Source organism: Tursiops truncatus, chromosome 5 (assembly GCF_011762595.2).
Source record: "Tursiops truncatus isolate mTurTru1 chromosome 5, mTurTru1.mat.Y, whole genome shotgun sequence".
Lineage (NCBI taxonomy): Eukaryota > Metazoa > Chordata > Mammalia > Artiodactyla > Delphinidae > Tursiops > Tursiops truncatus.
The window spans coordinates 19,025,436-19,040,972 of NC_047038.1; the positions used below are offsets into that span (position 1 = coordinate 19,025,436).

Consider the following 15,537-nt stretch of genomic DNA (forward strand, 5'->3'; position numbering starts at 1 on the left):
TTGAATTTATATTCCCTAGGAAATAGTATCATACAATCTAAATTTAAATCATCCCTAAATGCCTAGTCAAATTAAATTTCTTAGTGCTCCATTTCCCCCCAAACGTATTCTAGTGTAGAGAACAATATCTTGAAATCTAGGGGATACTAAGATTTCATTACATTTATTCTTCTAAGTAGTATATGAGCACGTCAAAAGAACTTTCAGTGATATTTCAACCACACAAAAGTATTTCTAATAGTTGGGATTTTAACCACCACAGCCAGCATAGCCAACCACAGAGAGAACGCTGTATTAAAAGAGTGTATTACCTTGGATTACATAGTCTACCTGTGAGGTATAATACAATTATTTTTTCTCTTCTGTATATTCTACACAGAAAACATAAGTTACCTTTTGCCTCACCTCAAGAATATTCTTTGTATTTTTATGCCACCTCTTACCATGTTCATAGGTAATTCTAGGTCAAACAATGATTCTTCACTTATAGAAGAAGTAAAATTCTTAGGCATTATTATGTTACTACCTGCTATATTCAAAACACTTCATCATTACTCTGGTCCATGAAGCAGCCAACCTGCTGCTACTCTTTCTTTTAGGAACTGTACCTGCATCTTACCTGAGCAAGTATTCACCGCTGAGAATTCTTCATGGTTTTGCTTCCCCCCAAACATACCCAAACTCAGAATAATAAAAATTTAAGGATGCCCCTTATACCCACATCTAGGGTGCCTTCCAGATGGTCCATGGGTTGCACCAAGGGTTTACTCCCTCCCCTTAGGAAAGAAGGGATGCTAGAAATAACTAGGTTTTTGGTATACTCCATGTTTTAATATTAGCTCAATGGTTTTGTAAGAACTGCCCTATACTGCTGACTCACAATATGAGATATCTATAAAAAGTGAGAGAGAGGAGGGGGGAATCTCAATTTCTCCAGGTTAATTTGCACAGGAAAAGTGTTATTAATATAAATATTCTCAATGACTGTGCCTTCAGTATAGTTAGAAGCTTCCTCATATTTGTGAGCAAGGGCTAACATAATGATTGTCAACAAACAAGATTTTCCTCCTAGGTTAAAATAACCTCGACTATTGGTGATAATTATGCCTCACAATTTATGAATCAGATTAAAACACCCCAGAGATTTGCCAGTGCCTGTAAGTTCCATAATACATTCTTACCCCATGGATAAAGTTTGCCTGAATTCTTAATAGGAAATAAATACAGATATATGTCTATATGTATACATACATACAAGTACACACACACACACACACACACACACACACACACAGAGAAGTCTATGTGGGTTAATCTATAAACAACATTTGGCTTAAGAGGTGAAATGAATTCTACCAGAATCCTAATATCATTTGGTGAGTAGCCCAGAATTATTTGCCTAATATTGTCAAAGATAGAGAATTAAGAATAAATTACATATTCATAAATTTTAGAAAGTTATATGGGGACTTCCCTGGTGGCAGAGTGGTTAAGGATCCTCCTGCCAATGCAGGGGACACGGGTTCGATCCCTGGTCTGGGAAGATGCCGCAGAGCAACTAAGCCCGTGAGCTACAACTACTGAGCCTGCAACCTAGAGCCTGCGAGCCACAACTCCTGAAGCCCCCGTGGCAAGAGCCCGTGCTCCGCAACAAGAGAAGACACGGCAATGAGAAGCCCGCGCACCACAATGAAGAGCAGCCCCCGCTTGCTGCAACTAGAGAAAGCCTGCGCGCAACGACAAAGACCCAAGGCAGCCAAAAATAAATAAATAATAAAATAAATAAATTTAAAAAATAAAAAATTATATGAGGCAAGCTTGACTCTAAAATCAGCCACCTAAGTAACTACTTCTAGAATCTCTACCAGTATAAAAAGCCAAGTAACCATGAGGTGGTGTGAAAGCTTTCCTTTTGTTCCCTGTAACAGAAGATACAGATGCATCTTATTTACAGAGGCTGGCTCCTCCTTCCATTCTCTATGATTTGCATGAGTGAGGCCTGATACAGTGTTGATTTGTTTGACTCCCTCCTCTTCTCTAGCATTACTGTCTTCTATAATAATTTTTAAAATTTGATCTGCAGACATGTGAAGACATGCTCTCATTTGCTTTTGCTAAAATATCAAATTTGTTTCTATCTTAAACATTTGTAATGGAAATCTTTCCTAAAAATATTACATATACTCTGACTTCCTAAACAAAGCAGATTTTAACAAGGCAAAACATAATTTCAACATTTTTTGAAGAGGCAGGTTATCACTGTGAATATCAGTCATTATATTCTGCTATCATACAGGGTTATTGGGGTGCATGGGGGCTACTGGATCACATACTAAGGTTTCAGAAGGCTGTGCTTTTCTTTGGTCCCCATATTTCCTTCATTTTTAATACTTGTTTTCTGTATTTATAGTTACCTCCTATGCCTCATCCTTTTAAACTGTCAGCGATCATTTCTTCTGTGGGCAGCCTGATTCCCACAATTGTTTCTAATCTAACCTGCTCTTGAAAACAAAAAAGCTGGCTAGAACTGGGCCTAAAGAAAGCATGAGCATGGAGCACAAATGTTAAAAACTTGGCATACAGGCCGTGACTCCACATTCCAGAGCCCACTGCAGACTAAATATCCCTGCGCACTTCTCCACTGAGAACAAATTATTCTCAGTACAGCACTCCAAGCAGACACTGTTAATAATTCAGCACATCAGACGACTTTTGAAAATTAACTTTCAGAGTTTTGGTTGTTTTAGAGGAATGAGGCTGCTTTTCAACTCAGATCAGGATAGGTCAATTTTGATGATGAAGGTAGCAGAATATTTCACCCCAAAATACACCCTTTTGGCCGTAAGAATTATTTTTAGTTGATTATTTTGAGAAACTACAGACACAGGAGCATCTCTGAAAACAGAGTAGAAGTTACCCTTTTGTAAGAGAGATCTACAATTATAAAGGAAATTTACTTTAGAGAGGGGTCTGTACCAGGAAGAAAGCTCTTACCAAAGATAACTTTTTTTTGACTGTTCGTTTATCTGTTTTTATTTTTTTTAACCCACTTTATTTCCAAATATAACTTTCTAACTTGAGAGACTTATCTGCATGGCAGGGCAACCTTTGCTTACCAAACATTTCCTCCTTTCACCTTCCCAAGAAACGCCTTCCCCCCTTTGAAGCCCCAGACCCCTATCCGGTTCCTTGGCTCAGGATGGTATCTAAGCCTCAATCATCTGGCTGCCTTCTGAGGCTCAGATCTTTATAGTGCTCCTGTAGGTACATACGTATGTACTTACAATTGCTTATTTTTTCTCCTATTAATCTGTCTTTTATTACAGGGTGGGGGGGTGTCTCAGCAGAGCACCTAGAAGGATAAAGGAAAAATGTTCCTCCTCTACAATGGACAGAGATCTCTTTAGACGGGACTGATATATTATGGAATAATATCTATGTTATACTTTACCTCTAGTAACCCTACAGAATGATGAAAAAGTATTTGGTTAATTAGATTTTACCTGAGTTTAATCTGGGCTTTGCTGGAACGGTAAAAATTTCTACCTCTTTCTTTTTCAACCTTCATATTAGGCAGATTGATAAACCTGGATGATATCAAAACAGTTTGCAAAGCAAATGCCATCATTTAAAGAAATATCTTACTAGAAAAGGGAGAGGGTGTAGCATACCAGAAACAGGTCATGGGACTACTCATTCATTCAAAGTTATCAGATTAGTGTTGTGTGCTTTCATTTATGATATTTTGTCATTCACTCAAGAGTCCACTTAGGTCCATATTGTCATTTTAGAAATGAAAAAACAGGCTCAGAGAGGATAAGAAATTTGTTCAAGGTCACACAGCCAGTGAGTGATAAAGACGACTGGCACTCAGGTCCACCTGATTCCCAATTCCAAATATGGAACTGAATGTATTAGTATAACCTCCAACTGGCATACATTTCACCATTCCCGCTCCTTTCTCCCTCTTGATCCACCCTTATTTGATAATACGGAAACTATGTAATTGGTACAGAAATATAGGCTTATACCACTGATAAGGAGTGGTAAATTGTTAAGAACTTTCTGAATAAGTATCAAAAGCCTTAAAATATTCATACACTTTGACACAGTAATTCCCATTCTAGGATTTTATCCTAAAAGGAAAATCAGAAATTTGCACAAATATTTACGTACAAAAGAGCTTAGTGAATTACAGCACTATTCATAATTGTGAATGTTTGTAATTAATGTAAATTCCAATAATAAAATAGTCACACAACAGAATAAAAATGTTTTAGAATACTTAATATGCGAGATATTTATAACACATGATTAAGAGAAATAAGCATGTAAAACCATACCACAGAAAAAAGATTAGATGGACATAAATACCAGTATGTGATAACAATAGTTATATCTACCTGGTAAGATTACAGCTGATTTTTAATTTTTTTCAGTTTCCTTTTATTTTCCAAATTTTCTATAATGAATATGTATTATTTTGTAATTAGATCATGTTACAATTTTTAAACAAAAAATCAGGCTATAATCTTTAAAAAATATATTAGTTAGTGTTAAAAACAATACAACAGGCCCAAAATGGAATCGTTTATGCTAAGTCCCACATCACTAAACCAAGACTTAATTACAGTTTTGGCTCTCCCAGATATTCCCATCAGGAATTGCCTAATCAGCATAAATTAGGTAATCTGCCTGATAGACCCCTGCAATCCCCTAAAGGAAAGTAACCTTGCAGTAACCAATCCACTTTTTTGCCTAGTATAACTTCCTTGCTCTCATTCCCTTCTGGCTATTTTCATTTTGTACAGCTCCCCAGAGTTCCCTTCTATCTGCTAGATTGGATGCTGCCTGATTCGAATTGACTTTTGCTCAAACTCTCAAAATTTTTAGTATGCCTAAGTTTATCTTTCAACATTAGGAATGATGGAACAATGTACTGTCAATGATACATCCAAAGCTTCTGTAGAAGAGGAAAGAACCAATAGTTAACAGAGAACTTAAATGTAAATGATTTTATTTTTACAATGATTTTAATGAAGGCATTTATCTCCACAGAGGAGAAAGCTAATATTCATTTGTAAGTTGCAAGGTTTAATCTTAATGTACAAAGAAAATAAAGGTCTTCATGAAATACATGCAGCCAGAAAATTTCTTTCCTTAACTATTTTACTGTGAAATGAGATAAATGGATGTGAAAGTCCTTTATGAACTTGAAGTGCTTTACAAATCTATTACTATTACCATCAGAAGACTGTCATGTTCTACCTCTAGTAACTGCTGTATGACTTGTCATAGGGGTCATATATTTACACAAAAAATTATTTCCAAAGGTTGTGAAGATACCCCCAATTCTCATCACATTTAAGTAATAAGCTGTCTCCTGGTTGACAAATGCAGACAATTGCCTTGTGTGATATCCCCATGTCAGCCTTAGAACACTGCACTCCTAAAAGGACAATGCAGCTTAAATCCACATTGAATACAATCATTTTCTTACTTTAGATATGGGAGAAGTGTCAGGAAACATCAAATGTTCCAGTGCTTTTAAAAGACCCCAGAAAGAGATTAAAAAACATGAGCAAACCCCAGCTTCCATAGCTACTGTATAGATTCAGCTGCTCTAAATTCTTAGAAATCCTAAAGTTGCTCAGACAAGGTGTTGGTTAAGTGAAGGTGGATGGTGGATGATGCCTCACTTGATTCATCAGCTATCACTGAGAGAATGAGTGAGATGGAAAATGGGCACAATTCATCTTTTTCTATGTAGCATAATGGGCCTAGAATTTGGCATCACTATTTAGCACAGGAAATACATAAGATTAGAGACAAGGAAGCCTTGGGTTTTTGCTCTAACTTCACCACTAATTTAAGAATGGGATCTTGGGTAAGTCACTTAAACCTCTAAAAACATCATATTTCTTATCAGCAAAATGTGACTCAATTAGATAATGAATTTGAAAACACTTTGCAAAATTAAAAGTACCAAGGAAATAATTCTTCCATTCCAAAAGGTTATGAACATCATTAAAATTTACCACACAGAAGAAGGGCACACACAAACGAGACTTAACTGTGATGAACAGACAGATTTACAGAAGCGGTATCACATTAAGGCGGACCACAGGTCTAATAAGGACAAACAATGGGCACCAACCTATGCCTGAGGAAATCTGGATTTTCACAGGAAACACAGAGCTCCTAGTGAAATGTTCTCTAGGTGGTATGGAGATGATCCAACAATATGTCCTAACTTCAAAAGGAGAGAACGGTATCTTGAAAAACCAAGAGGCCTTCAGAGAGACCGACAAGAGATGCATTACTACAGGCATCAAGCTCCAGATCAAATTAAAGTTTTACAGAGCTGTGAAAGAGGCTCAGAAAGAAGAAATTCTTGCAGGAGGTGGAGTCCCTGAAAGTTAGCTTTGATGGATGGATGATTAGGCAACTGACTGACCAACCTCCCTGGGAGGCAGCTTTAGCAACTTGGGCTATTCCTAACAGGCAGACTCACAAACAATGCTAAGCAACTAAAAGAGCTTCTAATTGAACAGTAAAGTTTATTTTCAAAGGGGAAGCAGGGGGTGTGACACATGCGGTAGTTAGCAGTCTACTACTGACTCTATAACCACTATAGCCGAAGAAGTCCGCTGATGTGTCAGACGTGTTAAAAAGTGAAAGTTTGCCACAGCATACGACTGCCGTAGCTTTCTTCCCAAGCATTTCAAGAAAGAAGTTATAAGGCCAACTTCCATAATGATGCCTGTTACACAATAAGGACAAGCCAGGGGCCTAGGAATTCAATTTTCCACAGGGTCCCGTCAATGTAGCCATATACTGACCCACTCTCTCATGGAAATAGCCGGAGAAATATAAATATCAAGACTATGAGCACATCACAGGCCTCACTGGAAAAGCCCCACACAGAAAAATGTGTGGGTGTGAATTTTTCCATTCTGGAAGGGTAAAGGCCTGAGCTGATGATGCTGGGATGAGACACTGAAGTCTTTAGAGAAGTGAAACAAGTGTAATAAAGTTGACACACAGATTACCAAATAGCCTTTCCCTTATAACTGATGCTAAATTTGTGGTTTTGATTTGAAAGGTACAGAGAGACATTCTGCATTTTATTAGGGAAAAAAAAAAAAAAAGGAAAAGATCATCATCATTGGTCTCTAATCTTTTGTAAAAGAAAAAATTATTGTCTCTAACCTGGCTTTTTCTTTACTTTTTTTCCGTTGAGGAACTGTAACTCTTATTTTTAAATTTTAGGAAGATGTTTTATATTCTTCTGAATATTGCCTAATGCATAGATAAAAAGTACTGAAACATTTCTCTCTTTTTTTTTTCTTTTGCGGTACGCAGGCCTCTCACTGCTGTGGCCTCTCCCATTGCGTAGCACAGGCTCTGGATGCGCGGGCTCAGCGGCCATGGCTCACTGGCCCAGCCGCTCCGCAGCATGTGGGATCTTCCCGGACCAGGGCACGAACCCGTGTCCCCTGCATCGGCAGGCGGACTCTCAACCACTGCGCCACCAGGGAAGCCCTCTCTGTTCTTTTTATATACAATTAAGTGTTCCTTAGAATGTGTAACCTGGACTTCCCTGGCAGTCCAGTGGTTAAGACTCTGTGCTTCCACCGCAGGGGACACGGGTTCAATCCCTGGTCAGGGAATTAAGATCCCGCATGCCTCTCAATGTGACCAAAAGAAAAAAAAAAAGTAAATTATGCTCAAAGAATGTGTAACCTTTCCTGCCTATCCACCCTCATCTTAATCCTAAATTTACATATCTACATTTTAACCATGTTGTCAAAATTCGGTTTAAAGTCATGTTTCTTCTTCAAAATTCTTCATATTCACTTTTCTTGAGGCAGCAATCACCTATTACCTGGGATTACACCTGTCTGTGTATGACTGCTCTATTACACATCAGGTTGTTTGAGAAAGAACACAAATGGTAAGAGTGTGGGCTTTGGAGTAAGATTATTCTGGTTTCAAATCCTTGTTCTGCCCTAAACTGGTAGTAAAGGCTAAATAACCTAGAACAAATTATTTAACATCTCTGATCTTCAGTTGTCTAATCTACAAAATGGTACCATCACTTCACAGGTAAGGCTTAAACTAGACGGTGCGCCTGCGCATTTCCTTTCTATATGCCTGACAGCATCATAGGTGCTAGATAAATATCTGTTTAAAGAACAGACAAGAAATGAATAAGGTAGTAAGAACGGAGAAGTTACAAGAAATGACTTTGAAGAAGGATTTCCTCAGTTTAAATTAGCAGTATATATCTGTACCATCATTCAGGCAGTCAGTGCATTACATTGAGGACAAACGAACACAATCCTAAGTATCCTACCTGATATAATGACTACAAAAATACTGATCTGATGTTATTTAATAACTATTATTGTTATACTCATAGTGTCACAGGTGCTTTAGAAGCTAAATCTAAATCTATTAAAGAGTGAAAACATATAAACTAGAAACTTGTGGACTGGTTTATATATGGCACACATAAAGTCTATTATAAAACTGGCATCAATACCCTTGGATGCAAACCCTTTTCTGAGTATTTGTTTGTCACAAGTTTTTTGCAGTACTTAATTTTTTCATAAAGGTGTTCCAAGAATTGTAATGGATACCCCTCCTGGTAACTTCTATTGATTGAGTTCTGGCTTCTGTTATTTTAAGAGTCATGTTGGAATAACTGAGCCCAAATACCCCTGCTCTGAGGACTGCTCTCACTCCACAAGAGACACACACACACACACACACACACACACACACACACACACACACACATACATGTTCCGTGGCTCACCATGGCCTCCTGGACTGCTTATTACCCTGCCTTTTGCACCCCCAGCCACAATAATTAGGCCAGTATTGGATCACCACGAGCTAGTCACATCATCTTTCTCCTAAAGAGTGAACGAATGGTATCCAGAAATTCCAGTTAGTGAGCTTCCTATAAACAAATAAACTTGGGGATCCCTATTGTTATGCTCATTTTCTGCCTTATATTTAAAGAAATATAAGCAATCTGTTCAACAGAGAGAGAGAAAGAAATGAAATGGACATGAAGAGGGAGAAAGATCTAATAGCTCAGGTGGTCCCTGAGAGACTGAGAGGAAGATAAAGCATCCTTGATTCTGGCAACATTCCAACTCTCACTATATCCCCTTGATGCCCATCAAAAAGAATAAAGGAGCAAAAATAAATCTGTAAAACAAATGACCAAAAACAACCCCCATTAGCATTAGTAGTGTCCTTGTATGCAAACCCTTTTCTGAGCATGTTTGTTAAACACCGTACCACTAAAAAAAAAAAAAAAAAAAAAAAAAAAAAGTACAACAGACATTAAGAGATTTAAACAGATACAAGAAACATGTTAAAATTAAAACAGCATAAAACAGTGCCTCAAGCTCAGTATTTTATGTATTCTAATTTTAATACCTCTCTAGCTGATTGTATAAGAAGTAATCTAGCATGTTGTATGCATTAGCTCAGTCATCGTGGAGATAAAAAGGTAAAGCCATCCTGAAACAGGAAACCAATATTCTTCCTGTTTAATCAACAAATCTAAAAATTTATTCTTTTCAACTATTTATTCTTGCTCTTGTCCACCACAACATGGTGTTCCACATAGTTTTATGACAAAGAGAAATTTTTCATGAGACTCTTTTGTATCCCCACCCCCTTAAAGAAAGAGGGAGGAAAAACTGTTTCACACAGAAGGCGTTAGTTGTATGAATTAGAACTGCCACCTAAGTGTGGGCTAATGTAACCAAGAGGGATTTCACCTACATCCATTCAGTCAGTTTATGGGGGTTTAAAGAAATTCCAAAGAGTCATCAGAAGAGGAAAAATAAAGGTAATGCTTTTTGCCACACAGGTAGAATCTTTGAAAGTATGTGTAATATGTAAAACATTTTGACACCCCCATCATATTTTTCCAGAATTAACAGTATAAATTCTCTTGTTCAAGAGCTTCCTATCAGCCTCTCTAATCACTACTCACAGTAACCTCAACTCCTGCCACAATGTACAAGATGCAACTCTTGTCTTGCATTGCACTAACTCTTGCACTCGTGGCAAACGGTGCACCTACTTCAAGCTCTACAGAGAACACAAAGAAACAAGTGCAGTCATTGCTGCAGGATTTACATTTGCTTTTGAAGGAAATTAATGTAAGTTTATTCCCTTTCTTACTCAAATTATTACATTTAATTTGTCTAAGTGGAGTTTCTTTTTTTTAATAACAATCTGTTATGCTTTCTCAGAACTATGAGAACCTCAAGCTCTTCAGGATGCTCACATTTAAATTTTACATGCCCAAGAAGGTAAGTACAACTTTCTACATTCATTTACATTTTAATAGAATTGAAAGTAATGTGAAAATTTACAAACTACCTGGATTAATAGCACTTCATCTGAGGAGAAGAATTAGTAACCTCAGCATCTTTTTGAAAAAAACCAAGTTTGCTAATGGGCCTCTGAAAAATGGCTTTGCCAATATTTTCTTTATACGTACTTATGTGTGTTTGGGGGTAGAGGGAATGGGAAGAAAAGAATAATATTCTCTTTATTGCTCAGACAGTTTTAAAAAAGATTGTGTTGACCTACTGTTTTATTTAAAAATATAAAACTCTAGAGATACTTGATCATATCACTTTACCACTCAAATTAGCAAAACTGATATCAGAGGGCCCACTTTAAAATAAATCCTTTACTGTTTTAGGAAAGAATCTTAAGCATCTATCTTCGAGATGCAGCATAGCAGTAATCCGTAGCACAGATTCTAGGGCAGATTATTTAAACTGAAATCTCAGCTCTGCCATGTCCAATCTTTTGTAACCTTGGGCAAGTTACTCTCTTTGTGATTCAGTTTCTTACTTACTTATGTAAATGATAATTGTATATACTTCATATAGTTTTGTGAGGATTAAGGAGTAAATGTAAAGTACTCAGAACAGTATCTGGCATATGGTAAACACCATATAAGCATTAGCTATTAGAAGTAATAATAAAGACAAAATTCTTCCTGGAGAGTGTAAAGTAAAATTTTGGACTTACACATCTTTCATGTCAATAGACCTAGAGACTTCTGATGCTATATGACTTACATTCCAAGACTAAAAGCTTCATTTGGTCGTTTGGGGATTCAGACAGTTAGCTAAGCATCATCTAAGCTCCTAGAGCTACGCTAGTCATGTAAAATTTCCTAGTCGTCGTACCAGTCAACAGATAATGGGCAAAATCTGATGCTAAGAAGAGCTTGTCCCTGGGTGAACAGCCCAGAAAAAAAATGGGATTTAAGGGTAATGAATGCAATCACACTGACCCACTTCTTATAAATTTGAGGAAATTATACATCAAACTACCCCTTTAAAAGATAAAAAGGAGATAACTTAGAGATGCTCCTCCAACTTAATCAGAGTCACGTAACTCTTACCTCCAGCAGCGTAAAGACACTAGACTGTTTTTTGAAGGAAAGAGCTCCAATTTGCTCATGCCAAAAACTTAAGCCCTGAACTTGTAGAATTTATAGTAGCAAGTTGAAAGGGCATTAGATGAAAATGTCATAAAATGTATGTGGTGTATTCCTACCTCTCCCTTTAAAAAGTGTTAAAAAGATAACACCAGATTATGTGCATAATTTAGAGGGTGGTAGAATTCTTTGAAATCTAGCAGTTTCTAAATGACAACTGCAAAATCTATTTGAAACTAAAAGTAATGTGATAAACGCCATTCATTTGTTCATTTTACAACCATTCATGTTTGCAAAAGAATTTAGAGAGCTATAAAAACATTTAATTCAAAAGTTGTTATGTTAATGTTATAAAGAAAAAGAACTGAAGTTTAATCCTGGCTCCACCTAGTCATATGGCCTTGGGGAAGACATTGAAATTCTGAGATTTAGTTTCCTTATTTGTAATATGGAGATAACACACTGCATTACCTATCACAAAAGGTGGCTGTGAGACTTGGGCTTCTTCAGGACAAAACACTTTGAAATTATAATGTACCACAGAAGTATGAAATATTATCATTATATACAGAAGTGTGTTGTGTGTGTGTATTTGTATGTGTATATGTCTAAATTAGGAGGCCCATCCAAAAATCCTTCAAATATTGTAAGCTTTTATTTGATTTGGACAAATCATTTTTAAAAATATATCTTAGGGCTTCCCTGGTGGCGCAGTGGTTGAGAGTCCGCCTGCCAATGCAGAGGACATGGGTTCATGCCCCGGCCCGGGAAGATCCCACATGCCGCGGAGCGGCTGGGCCCGTGAGCCATGGCCGCTGAGCCTGCGCGCCCGGAGCCTGTGCTCCGCAACAGGAGAGGCCACAGCAGTGAGAGGCCCGTGTACCGCAAAAAAAAAAAAAAAAAAAAATGTATCTTAATGTACTTATTATAGAAAAGTAAAAAATTAAGATGTAGTTATATGTGCCTTGCTATACTGACCCATTACTAAATAACTACAACTAACTAATCCATAAAGTGTTGGAACTGTGACAGATGGCATCCAAGAGCTCCCTCTGTCCCTAACATTCTATGATTCTCAACTCTTAGATTATTAAATATTAGAATCGGAGAATGTGATCCTATACTTCCACATTATGACCACTCTGATTCTAATAATTTCTCTGCAGACTGGAAAAGAATTCAACCTATATTGGTGATTTACATTTGGGTGCAGAAATGTTGACTTTTTTTCAAAGTCAAATTAAGCTGAAATTAATGACTCATTATTTGTTAACTAACACTTAATGCTAACTATGGGCAGCTGAACTCTCATTTTTCCAGTCTTATAATGTTGGTCCATCTTTATAGCAATGATGAAAACAGAGAATGGTAAAAACTATATACTGCCTCTGTTAATACATTTTGATATTAATTTCTGATTCTGACCTTTAGTCAGGGCAAATTGACCTGATAATTACTTTTATTATTATTCAAGGCTACAGAATTGAAACATCTTCAGTGTCTAGCAGAAGAACTCAAACCTCTGGAGGATGTGCTAAATGTTGCTCAAAGCAAAACCCAGAACTCGATAGATATCAAGGATTTAATGGACAATATCAACAGAATAGTTTTGACACTAAAGGTAAGATATTACCTTATTTGCTCTCCTGGAAATAAAATAAATGGAAGGGTGTTTTAACATGGTATAACATTTTTGGTGTTTGTGAAGTACTCATGCATTTTAAGTCCACTGTGAACATAACTCATTTTTATATTAGGTGGAGCTGGGAAGTGTAAGCTAGAGGGCTTCCACCTACCATCCATTCAGGGACAAGCCCCCACCGCTGCACTCTGTCACCCCTCACATGAACACAAAATTGGGAGTGGAAGAAGACACTGAATTGAATTTCACAGAAAGCAGACAGGTTTCATTATATATTTTTTAATTCCTTCAGATAATTTTCCAGAATAGCTAATTCTGATTACCTGAAAGACTTTTTAAATGAGATTTTCCTATCATCTGGTGGAAGAACTGAGAGATTTGTCTAAAAAAAAAAAAATGGCAACCAGTAAAATGGCCAATGGACCAGATAATTAACTTTTTATTTAGAAGTAATACTCACTTTCAGGACCTCAAGTATTTTTAAATGCATAGGAAGCATGAAACATACAAGGAACTTGGGTGATGTGAGGAATTCATGGCTCTCTTTTCTCATCCATCTGCCAAAGTACAAAATTCATGAATTAATAGATATTCTAAATAAACAGCATAATTTTAATTACAGTAGAACCAACTTTCTAAAAGTATGTAACTCTAGTTGTTTCCAAATAAGAGTCACTTTATTAGTAGACAGTCTCTATTTAATTTAAAAAAATACATTGAGATCAATGTCATCTACCCATTGATGGACTCAGTTTACCATCTATGTCAATAATTTTGCTCTAAAATTCTTGACCAACATCAGAAAAACTGATTCTAAATTCTAGATGCAAAATTAATAAAAAATTACATGAAAATTGAAAAAGCAAGATACTTTAAAAAATCTAAGCCCCCAAGAAGTTATAATATTTAAATAACCATATGTAAGAGGGTATATAATACTGCAATAGTTTGTTTAAAGGGAATACTTTATCTCACTTGATTTATGTTTTCAGGATAGGAATTACTTCAAATTTGAAAAAGTCCCCCCTTTCAATCTCACTATATATCAAAATATTTTCTTCTTAGCTTGTCAGCCAGAGGCAGAGTTGAAACAGTTCCTATCAGCAGAGGAGGTTAATTTCTAAAAAGTCAGTCCACAGAATTTCTAATGTTTAGATTTCTAAAAATTGGGAAATTTATCTGCACTGAGGTGGGGTGGGATTCGTTATGAGTATTTTTGAAAACGTTCTTCATACAAATTTCCCCCCAAAGCTTATCCTAACTTACTCTGGGCTGGTTCCATCTTGCTTTGGGGAAAATATGAGGAGATTCACTCAAGCAGACTAATAGGAGATTTAAGGTTTAGAAATGAAGAAAGTATAATGTGCTTATCACTATATACATGTAACCTATATTTAGATACAGATATAATTTGAGAGGAAAAGAGGTTTAACAACTTTAATTCTGCATGCAGCACTTAATGAAGTATTTGTCTAAAATTGTTTTAAAATGTTTATTGTACAAAATTCAGGAAAAACATTGTGTTCATTAAGAGTGACAATTAACAAATGAGGAAAATTTCCGTTTTTATGTCACTATCACTGGGTATCATAACATATAACTTTGGCACATCATTTTGATCATTTCAAGAGAATGTGAATGGTTAATATGTTTAACATACTTGAAAATAAAGGCCATAAGTCTATAAGACTTCAACTGAAAATATTATATATAAGGTAAACTACCCTGAACTAAAACAAAATTAAAATGTTTTCTTTTACAGGGATCTGAAACAAGATTCACATGTGAATATGATGATGAGACAGTAACCGCTGTAGAACTTCTGAACAAATGGATTACCTTTTGTCAAAGCATCTACTCAACAATGACTTGATAATTAAGTGCCTCCCATTTTAAATGTATCAGGCTTTCTATTTATTTAAATATTTAAAATGTATATTTATTTTTTGATGTATGCTTTTCTACCTTTTGTAACTATTAGTCTTCAGATGATAAATATGGATCTTTTAAGATTCTTTTTGTAAGCCCTACGGGCTCTAAAACATTCACTTAATTTATCCTAAAGTATTTATTTTTATGTTGAATTGTTAAAGACAATGTCTATGTAGGTCAGTTAATAAAATTATTTAATAAAAACAAGCCCAGATATTTGTTATTCTGGGAATAGCACAGAGTGAGCACTAAAATATTTCTGAATTACTCATGTAAACTCACAAGACGGTTAAGATGCTTACAAAAGTCACTCTTCCCCTGAAGAGGTATGTGGAATACAGAAATGGGTTTCTCAAAGCTCTTGCTTTCTCCTTTCATAAGTTGATTAGACTCTTAATTCTAATCTGAGACTACCTCATCAAATTATACTATTTTCCTTTTCCAGGTCATGCCTTAAATTTAAATAAGA

General features: G+C 36.1%; 1 protein-coding gene across 1 annotated transcript; it reads left to right on the top strand.

Annotated features, from left to right (window-relative positions):
- The first annotated feature begins 10,046 nt into the window (after positions 1–10,046).
- On the top strand, positions 10,047–15,099 carry IL2 (interleukin 2). The gene is made up of 4 exons (XM_004322816.4): positions 10,047–10,193; positions 10,287–10,346; positions 12,969–13,115; positions 14,899–15,099. The coding sequence occupies exons 1-4, from the start codon at positions 10,047–10,049 to the stop codon at positions 15,007–15,009; spliced, it is 465 nt and encodes a 154-aa protein (XP_004322864.1). The 3' UTR covers positions 15,010–15,099.
- Positions 15,100–15,537: the final 438 nt, after the last annotated feature.